Source organism: Carlito syrichta, unplaced genomic scaffold (genome assembly GCF_000164805.1).
Source record: "Carlito syrichta isolate Samal-C Ts95f unplaced genomic scaffold, Tarsius_syrichta-2.0.1 Scaffold304000, whole genome shotgun sequence".
Taxonomy (NCBI): domain Eukaryota; kingdom Metazoa; phylum Chordata; class Mammalia; order Primates; family Tarsiidae; genus Carlito; species Carlito syrichta.
Window position 1 is genome coordinate 64,046 of NW_007248096.1, and position 22,517 is coordinate 86,562.

At 36.4% G+C, this 22,517-nt stretch overlaps 1 protein-coding gene and 1 pseudogene across 3 annotated transcripts in view; one reads left to right on the top strand and one right to left on the bottom strand.

Moving 5' to 3' along the window:
- The window catches only part of NSRP1 (nuclear speckle splicing regulatory protein 1), a 61,615-nt gene that overhangs the window by 14,321 nt on the left and 24,777 nt on the right, over positions 1-22,517 (bottom strand). For all 3 annotated transcript variants that reach the window (XM_021713043.1, XM_008059333.2, XM_021713044.1), the window contains one exon: positions 7,562-7,618. In XM_021713043.1, the coding sequence (XP_021568718.1) occupies positions 7,562-7,618 (57 nt within the window). The remainder of the gene's footprint in view (positions 1-7,561; positions 7,619-22,517) is intronic.
- LOC110595753 lies at positions 8,024-8,604 on the top strand (annotated as a pseudogene).

Below are 22,517 nucleotides of genomic sequence, written 5' to 3' on the forward strand. Positions count from 1 at the left end.
TCTTAGAAAACGCAGAAGGCAGCCTTATGGAAACTGGAATAGGCAACCAATTCCTGATCAAAACTCCAAATGCCCATGCCATAAGAGATAAGATAGACAAGTGGGACTTAATCAAACTGAAAAGCTTTTGCAAAGCAAAAGAAACCATCAAGAGAGTGGAGAGAGAGCCTACAGAATGAGAAAAATATTTGCCAATTCTATATCTGACAAAGCCCTAGCATCCAGGATTTACAAGAACTCAAATGTGCTGAAGGAAAAAAAAAAAAAAAAAGCTCTAATTAAAAACTGGGCAAAAGGTAGGGCATGGTGGTTCAAACTGTAATCCTAGCACTTTGGGAGGCCAAGGTGAGAGGATTGCCTCAGCCCGCAGGTTCAAGACCAGCTTGGGAAACATCTTCTCTACAATAAATCAAAAAATAAGCTGGGTGTGGTAGCATGCACCTGTAGTTCCAGCTACTTGGAAGGTTGAGGTGGAAGGATTGCCTAAGCCCAGCAGGTCGAGGCTGTGGTGGCCGTGAGCATGCCACTGCATTTTAGCCTGGGTGACAGAGTGAGACTTCAACTCAGAAAAAAAAAAAAAACGGGCAAAAAATATGACTAGACACTTCTTAAAAGAAGACATACGAGCAGCCAACAGATACATGAAAAAATGCTCAGCCTCACTAGTCATCAAAGAAATGCAAATTAAAACCACACTGAGATACCAGCTAATTCCAGTCAGGACAGCCATCATCAATAACTCAAAAAACAACAGATGCTAGAGAGGATTCAGGAAAAAGGGAATGTTTCTACACTGTTGGTGGGAGTGTAAACTAGTATAACATCTGTGGATAACAGTGTGACAATTTCTAAAAGATCTAAAAAATTGACCTTCCATACAACCCAGCAATCCCCCTTCTGGGAATATACCTGGAGGAACTCAAATCATTCTACATAAACAATGCCATCACATGCATGTTTATTGTACCATTCTTCACAACAGCAAAAACATGGAATCAATCATGCTGACAATTGAAAGCTGACTGGATAAAAAAACAATGTGGTAAAATCAGCCGGGCGTGGTAGCGCACGCCTGTAGTAGCCTTGGAAGACTGAGGCAGAAGGATCTCCGGAGCCCAGCTGGTCGAGGCTGCGGTGGCGGGGAGCAGCCACTGCACTCCAGTCTGGGCGACGGAGTGAGACTCCAACTCAAAAAACAACAATGTGGTACATATATATGATAGAATATTATGCAGCCATAAAGAAGGACAAAATTATGGACTTTGCAGCAACTTGGATGGATTTACAGTCTCAGTGATCTATCATAGAAATAAAGAACTGAGTACCACATGTTCTCATTCATAAGTAGACCATGAATATTTATCATAATACTGTAAGAAAGGGAGTGGTAGTAGTGGGAAACTGCAGGGGAGGGAGAGCAGGCACAAAACATCAACAAGGGTACCTGATCTCAAAACCAGGTGAAATGGGGACCAAAGGGTGGTCCAAATTTTACCTGTATGATGACCACTTATGTACCTAATCCTGAATTGTACCCCAAGTCTTTAAAATTTTTTTAAAAGTTACTATAAATTTAGACCATAAAGTAAACCTCAACATATTTTAATGGCATGAAACAATACACTGCAAGGTCTTAGAATACAAAACAATCATGTGAAAAAAAAAGGTAACCAAAACCTCCACGTTTGGAAATTAATTTATACACTGCTAATAATACATGGGTCATACAAGACATTATAATGTAAATTATGATTATATTCCATGCAAATGTTTTGAATGAAATAAAAAAACATTTCCTATCAAAATTTGTGAGATGCAGCTACAGCAGTGCTTAGAGGGAAATGTACAGTTTCAAATATATATATATTGACAAAAGAATTAAAGAACAGAGAGCTATGTGCCTATCTAAAAAGTAAAAAATAAATAAATAAACCCAAAGAAAGTAAAATGAAGAAAATACTTATTTGTCAAGACAGAAATAAAGTAGAAATAAACTTACATGTACATATTATTAGCTCATTCTGTAAAACTCACCAAACCTTGGTATTGTCAGGACTTTTTAATTTTTTTCAACTGGATAATTATAGTGAAAGAAAACGAAAATTACAGGTCAATATAACTTAGGATGCCAAAATCCTCAACTTTCTTTTTTTGACCCAGGCTGGTGCGCAGTGGCACAATCACATCTCATCACAGCCTTGACTTCCTGGGCTCAAGTAATCCTTCTGTCTCAGTCTCCAGAGTAGCTGGGACTACAGGCATGTGCTGCCACACCCAGCTAATTTTCTGATTTTTCTGTAGAGATGAGGTCTCACTATGTTGTCTAGGCTGTCTATGTTAAACTCCTGGACTCAAGCAATCCTGCTGCCTTAGGCCTCCAAAAATGCTGGGATTACAGGCGTGGGCCACAGTGCCTAGCCATAAAATCCACAGCATCTAAAATTTTAATAAGTCAAACACAACTACATAAAAAGGTAACATTTTATGCCTATGTTGGGTTTATACCCAGTATGTAAATTACAATTGATTTTCTAAAGTTAAGCTGACTTTACATTATTGGTATGAATCCAATATGGTCATGAAGTAGTATCCTTTATATATAGTTCATGATTTAAAAAAAAATAAACAATAACAAATAAAATCTCAAATTAAGAAAAGAATTTCTGGTCAGGTACGGCAGCTCCTATCTGTAATCCCAGAACTTTGGGAGGTGGAAGTTCCTTAAGGAGGATCACTTAAGCCCAAGAGTTCAGGACCAGCCTAGACAACATAGTGAGACCTCATCTCCACAGAAATAAAATTATCTGGGCATGGTAGCACACACCAGTAATCCCAGCTACTCAAGGGACTGAGGCAGGAGGACTGCTTAAGCCCAGGAACTGGAGGTGACGGTAAGCCATGATTATGCCACTGCAAACAAGACTGGGCAACAGTGAGACCTCGACTCAAAAAAGGGAAAGCAAGCAAAGAAAAATTTTCTTAGATTAACCACAAAGATCTATAAGAAATCTACAGCAAATGTTAACGACTACATATTGAAAGTTTTTCTAATGAAATAGGGAATAAGACAATAATATTGCCATATTCAGGTCTGTGGACATGAGATCCAGATTAAAAAAAGAAAACATAATGTGATTACTAAATAATGTACCCCCTTTCTAAGAGTATTTTCTGTAAAGTTTAGTATATGCAGTCATGTATTCTGCAATTAAAGCAGTAGACAAGAGCTGAATTGACCAAGTAGGAAACAAGGTGAAGAGTAGGTAATACAAGTGGGAAGAAAAAAGCAGCAGAAGGCAGGTAAAAGGTTTAAGAAGAGTTACAGCAATTTCAGGCTAACTATGAAAAAGTTCCACTAAACAAATAAAGTGGCTTTAAACAAGCCAGAGTTAAGAATAAAATTGGTTTTGGGATTTGGGCTTTAAGGAAATAAGAAAAGGCAGCATACAAATATTAAAATGACACTAGAAAACAAGATACCTTCATGACCTTGGAGAAATCACTTAACTCTCCAGAACTAAATCTCTCATTAATATAGTGAAGAAATTGAACTTGACAGTCTCTAAAATTCTACTGATCTCTAAAATTCTGATTCAAAGCATTCCAGCATTTATGTTAAGGAATCAATGTTTTTTATGGTTTTTTTTTGAAAGTGAGAGAGCAGGATTTATTGAGAGGACAGAAAAGCTTCCATAGTGGGAGGGTACCCGAAGGGGTTACCCCTCTTATGTTTTTATGTGTATTAAATCATTCTGAGGCTGAGTTACACATTATAGTCCACTACGAAACTAAGACATTATCTTAACACATTTGTGACTGGCAAATCTTTCACTTTTCTAATATTAAGGGCAGGTGAAAATAAAAAAATCTGAAGCTGGTTGCTGCAAACTTCTGTTGTTAAGACAGGGATAAAAATGAGAAAATGTTTTGAAATATCAGTCTTGTAAAGATTTGTTGTTTAAAATAAAGATTTTTCTGTTAAAAAGTCACAAGTGGAGAAGAGAAGAAAAAATATTTTCAAAGTGATTATATTTCAGTATTGTATAAATTATACTGGATGTGGTTTTGTATACTTACTTTTTAGGTATATAACAGACTACTTATTATTATGTTTATTTAGAAATACTTTACATGTATCTTGGAAAAACTAAATGGAAAAGTGAAATATAATATTCCTGTTTCATGTGACAAATCATAAAACAATGACTTTCGCATAAAGGTACTCTACAGGATTTGCATATAAGTGAAGTAAGTGTCAGTATGGTCTCATGAACTCTGCAGACTCTATAACGTTTTTGTGGATACTCTGTTTTTCCTGACTGGGTGATTTTTTCCAAATGATGTGTTTTCATGTTACCTGAAAGTCTGTAAGGACAATGATGGCAAGGTATCCGACCTTCTGCTGTTGAGTTACTCACTGGTAAATTTCCGGAATTATTATGTACAGTATCACAAGCAATTCATTATTCTGCCAGAGTTTGTAAGTATTTTGAAAAGGTTATACTGGTACATGGATTGAGCCTGATATACAATAATGAATTGAAGAGAGTGCAATGTACAATAAACATGAAAACTTTTTGTGGTCACTTGACTGATTTTCATAAAAATGAATAATATGAAAGATACTGATCAGGAAGATCAACACCTTTCATATGCTGATTATATTTTACTATGCACTCAGGCTTAGGAACTTTTTGTCCAGTTTTTTAATTTACTTTGTCAGTCTCTACAATGTCATCATTGTGTATTGTTGATATCATTCGAAACTCCTATTTATCCTTCCATTGGAGAGTTAGTACCTTACCTTTCTGCCGAAAATCAGATTCACCTATATTCCATTTCAGATTATTCTGTTTCCTTAGAAAACTTCTTTATTCGTATTGTACCACAAGTTCAAATATTTTCTTCAATAACTTTTCAGGTATTATAACACTATTAAAATAGTTATCCATGTAGAGACATGATGCCACAAGTTTTCATTTTTATTTAACACAAGTGAAATGCTCTTATCCAAATTGTCACCTTTTTCACAATACAGTTGAAAGTTGCAGACATACCCAGTACTTACCCAAGACACTACTCTGACCAGCATTCCATACTTTGTATTTTTATTCAGATTATAAACCTGAAAAGACAGTCTTCCACAATGAGGCAACATGGATTCGTCCAAGGAAAGTTCTTGCTCAGGTATGTACAGTGTTGAACTTAGTTAAAACATTATTTATTTATTTATTTGAGTTGGAGTCTCACTCTGTTGCTCAGGCTGGAATGCAGGGGCATGCTGGCATGCTCACGGCCACTGCAGCCTTGACCTACTAGGCTCAGGCGATCCTTCTGCCTTAGCCTTCCAAGTAGCTGGAACTATAGGCATGCACCACCATGCCCGGCTAACTTTTTGAATTATTGTAGAGATACGGTCTTGCCAAGTTGCCCAGGCTGGTCTCAAAACCATGGGCTCAGGCAATCCTCTCACCTCACCCTCCCAAAGTGCTGGGATTATAAGTATGAGCCACTGCACCCAGCCCCAAACATAATTTATTATGGGTTCAATTTTGCATAATCTGCTTGAATATGACTGCATTTCTGCATCATTGGAAAGATGCAAAAACCCGAAAAATTTATAGGAATCTATTTTGTGTCATTATTTTTGAAAAGAAAGGCATTGCAATTGACGGATGTGTTGACCAATAATCATGTACTATGGTTTCCTTCACTTGTCCCATCAAAATATTTAAGGCTAGAGGTTTTTTCATCTTGGACACTATAGCATTGCTCCACTTTTTTGATTTCTTTGGACATTCATATCTGTGGTACATCTGATCATAATACCTGTTAGTGTCAGTTGTAATCATTTCTATAAAATCATGTCCAATAAATAGTCTAACAACTTCACTTATACTTTGAGGATCATTTGGAAATACTTTGACACCTGGATTACCAATAAACACTTCTAAGGTTCTTTTTGGATCACATTTTGTCTACTCAATGTTTGATTCATTCTCACCAGTACTAGATTCACTGCCATAGATTATCTGTGTTATAGTTCTTTGTTTACATTGCATCATTACATCACTATCTGTCTCACTATCACTAATAAGTTGACTGGATTCACCTTCGACCTTGGAAAACTTATCAGCATATATTTCTTCACTTTCCATAATTATGATAAATTATTTTTAATTGCTGAAGTATGAAAACTCTGAAATATCAAAAAAAAGTATTCAACACTAACAGCAACAAAATGACCAACTTGCAATTTTTACCAACGACATAAAACAATAACAACATTGCGCAGTCGATTTCAGATAATTATCTCAATTAATTTTCTCTTTCCTTGCCTATTTATTTTCAAGCAAAATACAGTAACACATACATATGACAACATTTTAGCATTCAGAAACAGAATTTGCAAAAACATAAATTCAAGTCAGTAGTAAACAGGAAAAGAATTTGGAATGACGTGAATTCATGTCAGCAGCCATGAATTAGTGAAAATAACAAAATATACTTCTGTTCCAACTCCCCAGGGAGGCAGTAAAAATGTAGTGGTTAAAAGCTTAGGCTCTGCAATTTCACTGCCTAGGTTCGAACACAACTCTGCCATTTAATAACTATGTGACCTCAAGCAAGTTATATAAATTCCTCTTGCCTTAATTTCCTCAACTGTAAAATGAGGTTTATAAGAGCATCTTTCCCATAGGGGCTACTGTAAGAATTAAAGATAACTTTAAAAAAGTAGTGATCATAATGCCTGGCACATAGAAAGTACTTAAATTTATCCTTATGTAGGTTTCCAGCTAAACTAGAGGAGAAACAGGATAAAAAATTATAAGGAAAAGGTGGAGGATAAAGAATTAAAATGGAAAAGAAAGGTGCCTTGCTATTGTTTAATTTCATTATGTTCTGCAGCAGCAAAATCTAAGATACACTCATATATGTAGAAGTGGAAAAATTAGTAAACCTTCAGGTTTAGTTCAATAATTAGCTGTGTTATCATGAGGGGCAATTTATCCTTTCTGAGTTTCCTATTTCTTAATCAGAACCATGCACAAGTTTGTGAGAATTTTAAAGGATAAATGTATATGTGTAAAAAGTGTAAGGTGCTAGTAAGTCTATTAAAAACTACCTGATATTCCCCTTTCTTGGTGGATGAATTTCAAATAACTATAAAATTGTGAAAATGCTTTGCCTGTAAATTGATATTTTTGTGGGGGGGCATGTAAGCTCACTAGCAGGAATTTAATAATAAACAAATAATAAGCCAAACAATCCATCATTAAACTACTGGGTCAGCTGAAAGCAGAACTGGTTTAATCTAAGCACAGCAAAGGGATAATTCTTCATTGTGCACTATCCCTTAAATTTATATAGGAAACGTGCGATCTATATAAACTGAGAAACATTCTTACACAGCTTTAGAAACCAAGGGTCAAGATAAAAGTGACAGTATACACACCTACTCTGTTTAAATCTCAGTACCTAGATAACAAAACTGATACTTAAAAATGTAAGCCAAAGCATTTACTTTGCCAAATGCACTTGTCTTACTCTTCTACCTTACCTGTTTCATGGCCTGCTTCTTAGCAGCTTCCCTCTGAAGACTTTCACTCACGGAGGTCTATAAAACAGAAAAACGTCATTATTTAAAATAATTTAAAATTTATTTTTCAGTACAGCTTGAGTATCCCTTATCTGAAATGCTTGGGACTAGAAGTGTTTCAGATTTTTCCTAAGACTTACTGGTTTAGCATCCCAAATCTTAAAAGCTGAAATCTGAAATGCTCCAAAATTCAAAACTTCTGCACGCTAACATGACACTCAAAGGAAAAGCTCATTGGAGCATTTTGGATTTCAGCTTTTCAGATTTGGAATGCACAACCTGTGTTATGGTTGACAACTGGTTCCTAACCTATAGTATAAAGTGGAAGGAAAGACAACAGCATAAATTAAATTAACGATTTCAAGATCTTCTCCCTAAACATTAGGAAATCAATGAATTTTCATTATAAATCGTCAGGTAGACATGGCTTCCCCCTCTGCAGTGGCCTTCCAGAGCTGTGGGGCCTGGTCCCTGCTACAGCTCCTCCAGCTGGTGATGCAGCTCAAGAGTCCCATGGACTGGCTGGGTATACAGAAATGTCAAGAGGCCACAGAGTGTCAGATTACATGTACTGGATGGTGATTATGGCTATGGTGATCAAAGATGACCATCTTAACAAAGACCGGAAGCTATGAAGCAGAAAACCCAGCTCCTAACAGAGGACCTCAGAAAGAAACTCTGTGAACTTTGGGAAGTATACGAGACCCAATCTACTGCAGAAGCCAAATCTGTGAAGCAGCTGGACAAGTGTGAGATGATTCTTCAGGCATTTGAATAGGAAGACCTTGAGAAGAAACCCTGGAGTCTGCCAAGACTTCTATGATTCCAGGGCAGGAAAATTCAGTCACCCTGAGATAGTTCAGCTTGTTTCTGAACTTAAGGCAGAAAGAAATGCCACCATAGCTGCTGACGCCAGTCAGCCACTGTCTACACTGCTGCATTCCTGTAACAAATTTTATTTTTCCAGTTTATGGTACTGTGTTTTACCATTGTTGATCTGTTGATTTTTCCAGATGTGAATCTGTTTGAGTAGTCTGGACTTTCAGCAAGAACTGTGGTGTAATTTGGGCACTAAAAGAAGCCATGGAACAGAAATTGGTCATGAAAATGTGATGGATGAGACTGACAAGGAAAGTGCCCTTTTATGACTAAATAAATAAATATTAAACACCTAAAAAAAATCATCAGAGTAGACTGTAAGGTGTAAGAGAAAATAGAATGGTACAGGAAAAAATTAGGAAACATGATTTTTTAGTCCTAACCTCACCACTAAGTCATTCTACCTTTATGGATTTTAATTTGCTTTATGTACACATAACGTGTGTGTGTGTGTGTGTGTGTGTGTACGCGTGCGTGCACACGCATGAACATAGGTATGTGTGTTAAATGGGGAAAGACTGATCTAGATAATATTTCAAGTGCCTTCCAACACTAAAATGGCACGATTCCCAGCAACTAAAAGCATATTATTTTAATATGCACCATTGAATATATCGAGCTCTTGGTTTATGTTTAAGGCTAGGTTCAGCAACAACTATCTGTGGCTATAATCATTCAGAAAATATGTATCAAAAAGCTTTCCATACCAGGCATTGTTCTAGGTCTTGAAGATAATGAAAAATCAAGAAAGGTCTCTGTCCTTCAGAAATAAACAGTCTAAAAGGGAAGACAAATAACTAAAGAGACAATTACAATATAAATGTGATAAGCAGTATAATAAAGAGCTGTAGGAACTCAGAGCAGAGAAGGCAAGTAAATGTATTAGGAATCAACAAAGCCTTCCCCCAAAGAGATATGACATTAGACTTGAATCAAATAGAACAGAAATTTAAAACAATGCAAGCAGAATACAGAACGTAGTAATTGCAAGGGCAAAAGTAAAGACTTACAGCTAAGAAAAATATTGTTATTTAACACTTAAGAAAACACTGTTTCCTTAAAAGTATCAGGCTTTAATCATCACGAAAAATACAAAGCCAAACAAACCACTATGAGATACTGCCTCATAATAGACAGTATAATTCCACTATACTGTTTATTATATAGAAGATGGTACAATTTGATAATAGAATGGCTACTATCAAAAAGTGAAAAGACAGTAAATGTTGGAGGGTGTGGGAAAAGGGAAACCTTATCCACTGCTGGTAGAGATGTAAATCGGTTAAGTCATTGTGAAAAGTAGTATGGAATTTTCTTTAAAAAATAAAAAATAGAACTACCACAACCTAGCAATCTCTCTTCTGGGTATACAGTCAAAGGATATGAAATTACCACCTTGTAAAGATATCTTCATGCCTACGTTCATCGCAACACTATTGACAATAGCCAAGATACGGAAACAACCCAAGTGTCTGTCAATAGATAAATGAATAAATGGTGGCACATATAAACAACTGAATATATTATTCAGTCCTTAAAAAGGTGATCCTGTCTTTTGCCACAAATGGATGAGCCTGAGCCTACAGGACATTATGCTACATGAAATAAACCAGACACACACACACAAGAAATATGACATTGCTTATAAATTCAATCTTTTTAAAAAATTCAAATATAGAGATACAAAACAGTGGTTATAAGGGGTGGGGTAAGAGGAGATAGGAACATGTAGGCCAAAGGATACAAAGTAGTAGATAATGTAAGAAGAACGAATCTGGAGTAGGGGTCACCAATGCCTGGGCCACAGACCAGCACTGGTCCATGGCCTGTTAGGAACAGGGCTGCAGAGCAGGCAGTAAGTGATGGACAAGCTCTGCCTCCTGTCAGATCATTAGTGGCCCACCTATTGTTATTTACCACTTCCATCCTCACTTCTTTTTTTATGGTGAGTTGTGTAATTATTTTATTATATATTATAATGTAACAATAGAAATAAAGTACACAATAAATGTTATGTGTGGCCAGGCGTGGTGGCTCAAGCCTGTAATCCCAGCACTTTGGGAGGCCCAGGTGAAGGGACTGCCTGAGTCCACAGATTCAAGAACAGCCTGGACAACTTGACAAGACTTCATTTCTACAATAAGTCAAAGTTAGCTGGGTGTGGTAGTGTATGCCTGTAGTTCCGGCTACTTGGAATGCTGAGGCAGCCGTGCGCGTGCCATTGTACTCCAGCCTGGGCAACAGAATGAGACTCCACCTCAAAAAAAAAAAATGTTATGTGCTTGAATCACCCTGAAACCATACGCCCCATTCCACTGTCCATAGAAATATTGTCATCCACGAAACTGGTTACTGAAGCCAAAAAGGTTGGGGGCTACTGGTCTAAAGAATTAATGTGCAAAATGAGGACTATAGGTAATAAAATTGCATTGTATATGAGATTCATGCTAAATAGGTAGATTTTAGCTGCTTTTACCAAAAATACAAAAAAAGGGTAATTATATGAGATGACTGTTAATTTCCTTTACTATAGTAACCTTTTACTATCTATATGTATCTCATAATGTCATGTTGCAGATCTTAAACATAATAATATTTATTTTTTTAAAGTATCAGATTTGCAAGTGTACTAACACTGAACCATATAGTTCTAAAGGATACATTTTATGCTATGTGAATTATATCTCAAAAAAGAAACCCCAAATAAAGCTATTGATGAATTTAATTCTCCTTGCATGTGTGGGGGCAAGCAGGGGAGTATATGGGATACCTGTCTCTGTACCTTCCCTCTCAATTTTTCTATTAGTTTAAAATTGCTGTTAAAAAAATGAAGTCTTAAATATATACGAATGTGTGTGTATACATATATATGTAACAAGTATGTGTGTGTATATCTGTGAAGGGGGACCCCCAAAACCCCCAGAATTATTTTGTGGAGGGTGGACCCCTTGTAATACAGGCTTCCCCTGCTAGTTAAGTGTTCTAGGAACCCATCAGCATCAGTGAATTTTATTTTTGGAGATTCTTTCAATGCATTTGCCTGTTTCATGATTTACAAGTACACCTGCCCATACCGCACTGAGTATTGAACAGTTTTTAACAAAAAATAGCATGATCCCCCACCCTCCCTATTCACCTGATCTCTCCCCAAGCAACCTTTTTTGTTTGTTTGTTTCTCCAGACATAAAAAAGTCCTCAAAGGGAAAAATTCTGCTGATGTGGAAGAGGTGAAACAAAAAATGGCAGACGTACTAAAAGGCATCAAGACTGATGAGTTCAAAAACATTTAAGCAGTGGAAAAAGTGTCTGTTTTCTATATTAGATGGAAAGTACTTTGAAGGTGACTGAAGTTTAAATATGTAAGAATACACAATTTTTAATACATAAATTCTGTTTTTTTGGTCCCTCCTCGTATATATATAATCCTCAGTCCTAGGGTTACTGTTGTCTAGTCTACTGACATTTGCTATCTTTAGATGTATAGTATCAGCAACTGGTACCTCCTTTTTTTTTTCATGACCATAAACAGAACAAAAGAAACCTAATTCTAGTTCCCTATGACCACAGAGACAAACAAACTTAATACACAAGTAATAGAATATATATTTAATAAATTAAAGCATACAGACACTAAGAGCTAAAGACATTTTAGGTGACAGTAAACTGACTTCAACTAGAGGAAAAGATGTTGATAACAGAAACTAGTATCAGCTAACACTTATTGAGTTAGGTGCTATGCTAAGTATATTAGTTGTGTATTACATATATTACTCATTTAATCCAAACGTTCCTGTCAAATGTAACATGACACTTCTATTCATTACAATGTAAATTTTATAAAGCAAAAGTAACAGTAAATATTTCCAATGTAGTTTTATGCCCGTCATTCTAATTAGTGTAAATGAAATATATTTTTCTTGAGTTCAGAAATATCAAGCCTTCCCTGATTTATGTCAGGAGGACCTGACTTTGCAATTTTTAAAATCTTCTCTCGAATATCCTTTCTTTCTCTCCTATTAATATTTTTTACAGGCTTTTACTCTGTCATCCAGGATGGAGTGTAGTGATATGATCATAACCTACTGCAACCTCAAACTCTTGGGCTCAAGCAATTCTCCACCCTCAGCCACCTAAGTAGCTATGACTACAGCATGCACCACCATAGTCGGCAATTTTTTTTTATTTTTTGTAGCGTTGGGTCTTGCTATGTTGCCCATTCTAGTCTGGAATTCCTGGTCTTAAGTGATCCTCCCACCTTAACCTCCCAAAGCATTAGGATTACAGTCATAAGCCAACACACCTAGCCACCGAATCGTCTTCTTTTTTTTCTTTGGGTCAGAGTCTCACTCTTTGGCCCAGACGCATGCTCATGTCCACTGCAGCCTTGACCTGCTAGGCTCAGGTGATCCTTTCATCTGTCTTCCAAGTAGCTGGAACCACACGACTGGCTAGATTTATTTATTTATTTATTTATTTATTGTAGAGACAAGGTCTTGCCAAGTTGTTAAGTCTGGCTCAGGCAGTCCTCTCGCCTTGACCTCCCAAAGTGCTGGGATTACAGGCATAAGCCACTATGCCCAGCTGAATATTCTTTATTTTTGTGAAAACCAGACTAAATTAAAAATTTAGTACAATATCAACACCAGGAAATTAGCACTGGCACAAACACAGAGCTTATTCAGATTTCACCAGTTACACACACACAGATTTGTGTGTATATGTGTACAGCTCTGTGCTATTTTACAACATGTAGTTTCATGTAATTATCACCACAATCAAGATACTTAATTGTATCATCATCACGAGACTCCTTTGTGTTACCCCTTTATAACCGAGTCCATCCCTCATCCCCCCATCTCTTATCCCTGGCAACCAATAATCTGTTATCTATCTCTATAATTATGCCTCATGAACGTTAAATAAGTAGAATCATGCCACTTATATATCTTTTTGAGTTGCCTTTTTTTCACTCAGCATTATTTTCAAGGAAGGTATTTTGTAATACAGATATTACAAAAACATTTCACTTCTTGCCACAAAATATTCTAGCCTTCAAGCTAAGAAAAAATAGCTGTTAAAAAAAATTAAAATTGAATGTGACCAAACTACATAATACAACCAAACTACATACTAGTCATTAATAGATCAGTTTTAAAATTACCCGGCGGGCAATTATTCCAATTCTGTGTCTGAAGACCAGTTCACAGTATAACTGGAGTATATACATTAATGGGGTCTTCTAGCAAAATACCAGATTACCAGAACCTGGAACCAACCATGCTGCCCATCAAAAGAGGACTGGATTTTTTAAAAAGGGTACATATACACGATGGAATTGTTCTCCACACTGATGTCACAAAACAGGTTCTCTACCAAAAATCTCAGGAAAATACCCTTTTACAAACCTGAAGTAGTAATTCCTTGCAAATGTTTTAACTTTACTCAGCAAACATGCTGAGAGGCTACTATGTGTATGGCACTTGCATTAAGTACTACAAAAACCTTACAATTCAGTGAGAGATAAGTCACATTTGGTCTTTTTTAAAAGCAGGATTTATTGAGAGGACAGAAAAGCTCCCACAGTGGGAGAGGACCTGAAGGGGTTGCCCTGGTCAACTATTTTATGTCTAATCCGAGTTTAGGTTCCTGAGCTTTAATTCCAAACAAAAAATGAATACAGAAAAAGAAAAGAAATTTCTGGTCTATTTTATATATATTAATAATACATAACAATTTTTTTTCTCCTCTCACCCCTGAACATCGTTATAAGGGTTAAACATGTGGCCAGGCATGGTGGCTCATGCCTGTAATCCCAGCATTTTAAGAGGCCAAATCTGGAGAACTATTTGAGCCCAGGAGTTTAAGACCAGCCTTGGCAATATAGCAAGACTTTGTCTCTACAAAAAAAAAGGGGGGGTGGGATTGGCAGTTGAGGGAAACTGCTATGGGAGGGATGAGCATACCTCATCAACAAGGGGACCTGCATAATCAACATTTGTATACCTAATCCTGAATTGTACCCCACACCTTTACAATAAAAAAAAAAAAAAAAGGAAAAAATTAAACTGCGCATAGTGATGTGTACCTGTAGTCCCAGCTACTCAGAAGGCTATGGTGAGCTGAGATTGTGCCACTGTACTCCAGCCTGGGCAACAGAGTGAGACAGACCCCTGTCTAAAAAAAGTGGTCATCAAGTATAGGGATTATAATTTGCAGAATTAAGAAAAACACCAAGACTGGATTTTCTTAGTTTTTTTCTCACTCTGTTGTTCTGTGGAGAATAAAAATTATTTTATCAGTCTAATATTTGCCTCATTTCATTATAGTCAGATATAACCTGACTAAAATGGAGACTTTAAAAAAACAAACAAAATCTTTGCAGTTAGCTCAGATAAATGGAAGAGAAAGTACATGATTATGTACCTTTCTTTTGTCATTATAGTAGTTTAGATAGATTCCTTCCTGGGCTATGACAACTACCAGAAGAGAAATAGCTCTGTAAATATCATTGGGACTCCTTCACTAGTAAACAGAATATAGTCTAATGACACCAAAAACATTTTAGATACTGATCATTAATTATATTATTAAATTACCTTTCTTTGGTCATACATTTTAATTAAACAAAAATTCAGTTCTGAAGTTTTTATTTTTACAGAAATTAATCTGCCTCATTTCATAACTTAAAAAGCACAATGGTGCCTGAATGAAACGTAATTGTACACCTAACCCTTAACTGTACCCCACAAAACCATAATAAAAAAAAAAAAAGCACAATGAAGAGAAACCACATATAAGCTTCTTTCTGAAGTCAGAGGTTTATATACCCATGTATCCAAAATAGCTCTTAGCTAAAGAAAAACAGTTCAAGAAACAATCCTCCTTTCAAATAGTTTACAGCTACAATTTTCTGTTGTGCTCTGAGAACTTACAGATGAGAACTTTCTGTTCTTTTTTTCTTTTTTAAACTTAGCAACAGATAATTTATTAAAGGTCATACAACTCAGCAATCTCTATTATAGGCTTTATTTGTCCACATTTACATCACTCATATAAGTATAAAGCTTAAGAGTTGAGACAAGTATATAAAATTTTTATTATATAAACTCAGACCTAAGACAAACACTACAACAGAAAAAAACAGGCATAGCTATGAACATAAAACCTAGAAAAGTTATAAATGATTATTAACTATATAAAAAATACTCAATCTTACCAATAACTAAAAAGATTAAAATGAAAATACTAACTTTTATCACCTATCAAATTGGTAAAAAATTTAAAAACTGGTTATCACCCAATATTGAAAAGGGGAAATATGTCGTCATTCACTAAAAACTGGAAAAACTGTGCCAAGCTACCTCTGGTAATTTTAAATAGATGGTAGCAAAAACTATGGTGCAACAGATGAACAGACAGAGACAAGTTAAAAAGCAGGGTTCAAGTATATAAAGTAAATAATGGCTGGAATGCATACATACTATGGTATAAGGCCCATTTTTTTAAAAATTATTTATTTATTATTATAAAGATGTGGGGTACAATTCAGGGCTAGGTATACAAACACTGATCATGCAGGTACCCTTATTGATGAGGCATGCCCCTCCCTCCCCTAGCAGCTTCCCCCAACTGCCAGTCCCACCTCCCCATCATATCCCCGACAGTTTTCCGCTACTGCCAATAGCCTTCCCACAGCCTTATAATTGTTCAAGGTCACCTTGTGAGTGAGAACATATGAAAATCAGTTCTTTGTTTCTGTAATAAATCACTGAGTATGATCAACTCCAAATCCATCCAATTTACTGCAAAGTCTATATATTTGTCCTTCTTATGGCAGCATAATATTCTATTGTGTATATGTACCACATTTTTTTTATCCAGTCCAGCTTCAATGGGCAACACAGTTCGTTCCATATTTCTGCTATTGTGAACAGAGCTGCAACAAACATACGTGTGCAGGTATATTTTTGTAAAATAATTTGAGTTCCTCCGGATATATTCCCAATAGGGGAATTGCTGGGTCATATGGAAGGTCAATTTCTAGTTATTAGGCTCATTTTAAGAACAGAAAACAGGTAGCCAAAAAACAGGCCAGTCAAATAGACTACAAAATGAACAAAAGAAGCAAAGCTGTGCACAAGAATAGGAGACCATACAAAATTCTCAAAGTAAAGCTAGCTGATTCATCTACCTTCGAGTCTTAGTTGCTCTTGATGAAGAATGGTCCTAATCCTAACAAAGCCCTTTAGTAGCTTCTGTAATTTTAATGTATCTCAGAAGTGAAGATAATCAGTTTTAACTTGAATTATCTATAAATTCATTTTTATAATATATAACAAAAACCTCCCTGAGAGCAGAGACTGCCTTATTGATCCTTCTATCTACTACCAGTAGTACCTAATACAATGTCTTCCATAACATCAGATGCTCAAAGAATGGCGGTTAAAAAATTCCAACAAGGCTGAGTTCAGTAGCTCAGCCTGTAATCCTAGCACTTTGGGAGGCCAAGGTGAGTGGATTGTCTGAGCCCACGTGTTTGAGACCAGCCCGGGGAACTAGGCGAGAACTCATCTCTACAATAAAACAAAAATTAGCCAGGCATGGTAGTGTGTGCCTGTAATCCGGCTACTTGGAAGGCTGAGGTGGAAGGATCACTGAAACCCAGTAGATCGACACTGGAGTGACTAAGTGTGCCACAGCACTCCAGCCTGGGCAAGAGTGAAACTCCAACTCAAAAAAAAAAAAAAAAAAAAAATCCAACAAGAAAATCATTTTTAAAAATTATGTTTCTAGACTAACCAAGAAAAAGCCAAAAAAAAACCAAAATAAGCAAAACCAGAAAAAAAGGAGATATTGCAACAGGTACCACAGAAATACAAAATATCATCAGAGACTGCTATGAACAACTATATACCAACAAACTAAAAAACCTAGAGGAAACATAAATTCCTGGACACATACAACCTACTAAGATTGAATTAGTAAGAAACAAAAAACCTGAACATACCAATAACAAGTAACAAGAATGAAATCAGTAATAAAAAGTCTCTCAACAAAGAAAAGCCAGACAGGGCCTGATGGCTTCACTGTAGAATTCTACCAAACTTCCAAAGAAGAACAAATACCAATTCTCTTCAAGCTATTCTAAAAAATAGGACACTCTTCCTAATTCAATCTATGAGACCAGCATTACCCTGATACCCCAAACAGACAAAGACACAACATTTAAAAAAAAAAACAAAACTACAGACCAGCTGGGGATGGTGGCTCAGGCCTGTAATCCAAGCACTTTGAGACCAAGGTGAGAGGACTGCCTGAGTTCAGGAGTTCAAGACCAGCCTGAGCAACATGGCGAGACCTTATCTCTACAATAAATCAAAAAATTAGCTGGGCATGGTGGCGCATGCCTGTAGTTCCAGCTACTTGGAAGGCTGAGGCAGAAGGATCACCTGAGCCAAGCAGGTTGAGGCTGCTTAACAGTAGTGGGACTCTGCCTGGGGAAGGGGGGGCACACCTTATCAACAAGGGTAACTGCATAATGATCATTTGTATACCTAACCTTGAATTATACCCCACATATTTAAAATAAAAAAATTAAGTTAAAAAAATAATAAAAAAATAAAAAATGTGATACATCACATCAACAGAATGGAAGGCCAAAACCATATGATCATCTTAACAGACAAAGAAAAAGCATTTTTCCTTTCATAACAATGCTCAACAAACTAGTCATACAAGGAACATATCTCGACATAACAAAGGCCATATATGACAAACCCACAGCTGACATGTGGGAATGGTGAAAAGCTGAAAGTCTTTCCTCTAAGAACTGTATGTAACTAGACAAGGATGCCCACTTCCACCACTCCTATTTAATATAGTACTAGAAGTCCTGCTAGAGCAATCAGGCAAGAGAAATAAAAAGCATCCAAATTGGAGAAGAGGAAGTCAAACTGTTCCTCTTTGCAGATGATATATTTAGAAAAACCTAAAGACTCTGCCAAAAAACTTAGATCTGATAAGTGAATTCAGTAAAGTTGCAAGATACAAAATCAACATGCAAAAATCAATAGCATTTCTATACACAGCAACGAATTAGAGGAAAAATAAATTAAGAAAGCAATGCCATTTGCAATAGCTATTAAAAAAAATACCTAGAAATAAACTAAACCAAGAAGGTGAAAGAACCCTACAAAGAAAACTATGAAACAGATAAAAGAAACTAAAGAGGACATCGAAAAATGGAAGAACATCCCATGTTCATGAATTAGAACAATTAATATTGTGAAAAATGACCATACTAAAAAAGTAATCTACAGATTCAATGCACTCCCTATCAAAATACCAATGACGTTTTTTTCACATTTTAGGAAAAAAAAAAATCCTAAAATTTGTATGGGACCAAAAAGAGCCCAAATAGTCAAAGCAATCCTAAACAAAAGAACAAAGCTGGAGGCATCACTTTTGACTTCAAAATATATTACAAGGCTGTAATAACCAAAATAGCATGGTATTGGTATAAAAAAGACACACAAACCAATGAAACAGAATAGAGAACCTAGAAATAAACCCATGCATTTGTAGTCAACTGATTTTCAACAATGGCACCAAGAACATAGGTTAGGGAAAGGACACCCTCCTCAATAAATGGTGCTAGAAAGAATATTCATATAAAGAATTATAAAACTGAACCCCATCTCTCACCATCTACCAAAATTAACTCAAAATTGGTTAAAGACTTAAACATAAGACCCAAAACTATAAAACCTCCAGAAGAAAATAAAGGGAAAACACTTCAGGACATTATCTAGGCAAAGATTTTATTGCTAAGACCCCAAAAGCACCAGCAACAAAAACAAAAGTAACTGGCTGGGCGCAGTGGCTCGCATCTGTAATCCCAGCACTCTGGGAGACCTAGGCAAGAGGACTGCTTGACCCCAGGAATTCAAGATCTGCCTGGACAATATACAGAGACCTCATCTCTTTAAAACAAAAAAAGAAAAAATATAGACAATTAGAAATATAATAAACTAAAACACTTCTGACACAGCAAAGGAAGCAATCAGCGGAATGAAGTGACAACTTGTAGAATGGGAGAAAACATCTACAAAATATTCATCTGACAAAGGACTAATATCCAGAACATAGAAGTAACTCAAACAACTCAACACTATAAAAACCAAACAATCCCATTAAAAAGTGAACAAAGGAAATCAGCCGGGCATGGTAGCACATGCCTGTAATTTCACCTAGTTGGAAGGCTGAGGCGGAAGGATCACCGGAGCCCAGCAGGTCGAGGCTGCGGTGGCCGGGAGCGGCCACTGCACTCCAGTCTGGGCAACAGAGTGAGACTTCAACTCAAAAAAAAAAAAAAAGTGAACAAAGGACATGAATGGACATTTCTCAAAAGAAAATATATCAAATGGCCAATAGATATATGAAAAAAATGCTCAACATAACTAATCACCAGGGAAATGCAAATCAAAACCACAATGAGACATCATCTTATCCCAGTGAGAACTACTATTATCAAAAAGACAAAAAAATAACTGATGTTGGCTAGAATATGGAGTTAAAAATAACTTCAATACACTCTTGATGTAAATTAGGATAGCCATTATGGAAAACAATATGGAGACGTCTCAAAAAACTAAAAATAGAACTACCATATGATACAGTAATCCCACTACAGGGTATTTATCCAAAGGAAAGAAAATCAATACATGAAAGGGATAAACACACGCCCTTGTTTACTGCAGTACAACGCACCTATATAACCAAGATAAGGAATTAACCTAAGTGTGTCCATCAGTGGATGAATGGACAAAGAAAATATGACATATTTACACAATGGAATACTACTTGGCCATAAAAAAGAATGAAATCATGGATGGAACTGGAGGTTGTTTTGTTAAGTGAAATAAGCCAGACACAGGAAGACAAAGATCTCATGTGCTCACCCATATGTAGTTGCTAAAAAGGTTGATCTCATGGAGGGAGAGAATAGAATGATAGTTACCAGAAGCTAATAATGATGGGGGGTGGGAGGATAAGGAAGGCTGGCTAAAGGGTTTAAATATACACTAGTTAGAAGAAATAAGTTCTAAAGTTTGACAGTAGAACAGGATGACTACAGTTAACAATGTACTGCACATTTCAAAATAGCTAGAAGTGAGGACTCAAAATGCTTTCAACACAGAGAAATAATAAATGCTTGCGGTGGTGGATATCCTAAACACCTGAACTTGATATAGATCACCTATAAAAGAATAAGATAGAACAACATCAGATACCTCACCAGAATACTACGTACATTCTATGCACGTAACAATATGTCACATGTACCCACAAATATTATACATCGATTTAAAAAGTTAAAATTATATTTACTGAAATGCAAACTCTCAATTTCCCGAACTATCATAATATTTCTAGACCAGTTTATTTGCCAAGACCTCTCTTGGGTTCCCCTCCCAAAAATAAGATAACATGTGATCTCTAAAATACAAAATAATTAATAAAAGTTTAAGTTAAATAATTCATATTTTTGTGGCCTCCCCTCCAAAAAAATCTTAGGCATTCAAAGGGCGAACACATTAATTTTCAAAATTAGTCCTACTCAGCTTCCAATCTGATACGAGGTTGCCCCTCTCTGAAGAGGTTTTACAAGTCAGGAAGGTTGGGTCTGAGAAATAAACATAAAAAGTGAAATATCCCTGAGGAGGCAGAAGCCAGCTTGTGAGGATAGAGGGGAAGAGAGTAGCAATTCAGAGTTGAAGAGCACAGGGCACACCTTACCACTTATCTCAGATACTTTACTAGCTAAATTAAAGTGGCTGATAACCCCAATGGAAGATGTGCTCTTGAGGAAAAATTATCAAGCACTAAAGAAGCATAAGAAACATTTTAAACCATTTTTTGAAAGGTTTAAAAAGGGATAAAAATTGAACAACATACGCCAGATAAAACAGAAGTAATGACAGAATATAAGTTTTAAATGACCATAATACATTTTCTCGGAGACGAGAGAATACTGGTAACATGAAGCAGAAAGAAGCAGTCTTTAAATATAGCTCAAAAATGTTTTAGGGAGTTGGAAAATTAAGCTAAGAAACTCCTATAACACTCAAGGAAGAGGTAAAGGGGCTAAAAAGTAAAAGGTCAGACATAGTGGCACATGTCTAGGAAGTTGAGGCAAGAGATCACTTGAGTTCAGGAACTCAAGGTTGTAGTATACTATGACTGTGCCTGTGAACAACCACTGCAGTTCAGCCTGAACAATATAGTGAGAACTTGTCTCTTAGAAAAAAAAAAGTACAGAACTATGGAGGAGATTCATATAACAGAAGACCCAGAAGAAAACATACAAACTAAACAGAAGAAATATTTGAATGATTGATAATTCTAGAATTAGAGGAAAAAAATCAGAATAAACAGATTTTAAATGCAAAAGAGGATAGAGGACACATAACACACACACATAACTGGATACATTATAATGAAATTTAAGAAAATCAAACACGAAAACAAAACTCTAATAAAAGTTTCCAACAAGGAAAAATAGATTACCTATAAAAGAACAATACCAGAAATCAGACACTTCATCAGCAACACTGAATTTAAGAATTAAATCATCAGATGGGATAATTTTAAAGTGTTGATGGAAAACCCTTTGAAGCAAAAAGTTTATATCCAGACAACTATCGTCAAAAGCAATAAAATTTCATATTTGCCACATAAAGGCCCTCTTTGAAAATAAAGTACAAAGCCGGGCTCAGTGGCTCAGCCTGTAATCCCGCGCCTTTGGGAGGCTGAGGTGAGTGGATTGCCTGAGCCCGTGGGTTCGAGACCCGCCTGGGCAGCGAGACTTCATCTCTACAATAAATCAAAAAATCAGCTGGGTGTGGTAGTGCATGCCTGTAATTCCAACTACTTGGAAGGCTGAGGCGGAAGGATCGCCGGAGCCCAGCAGGTCGAGGCTGCGGTGGCCGGAAGCGGCCACTGCACTCCAGTCTGGGCGACAGAGTGAGACTCCAAC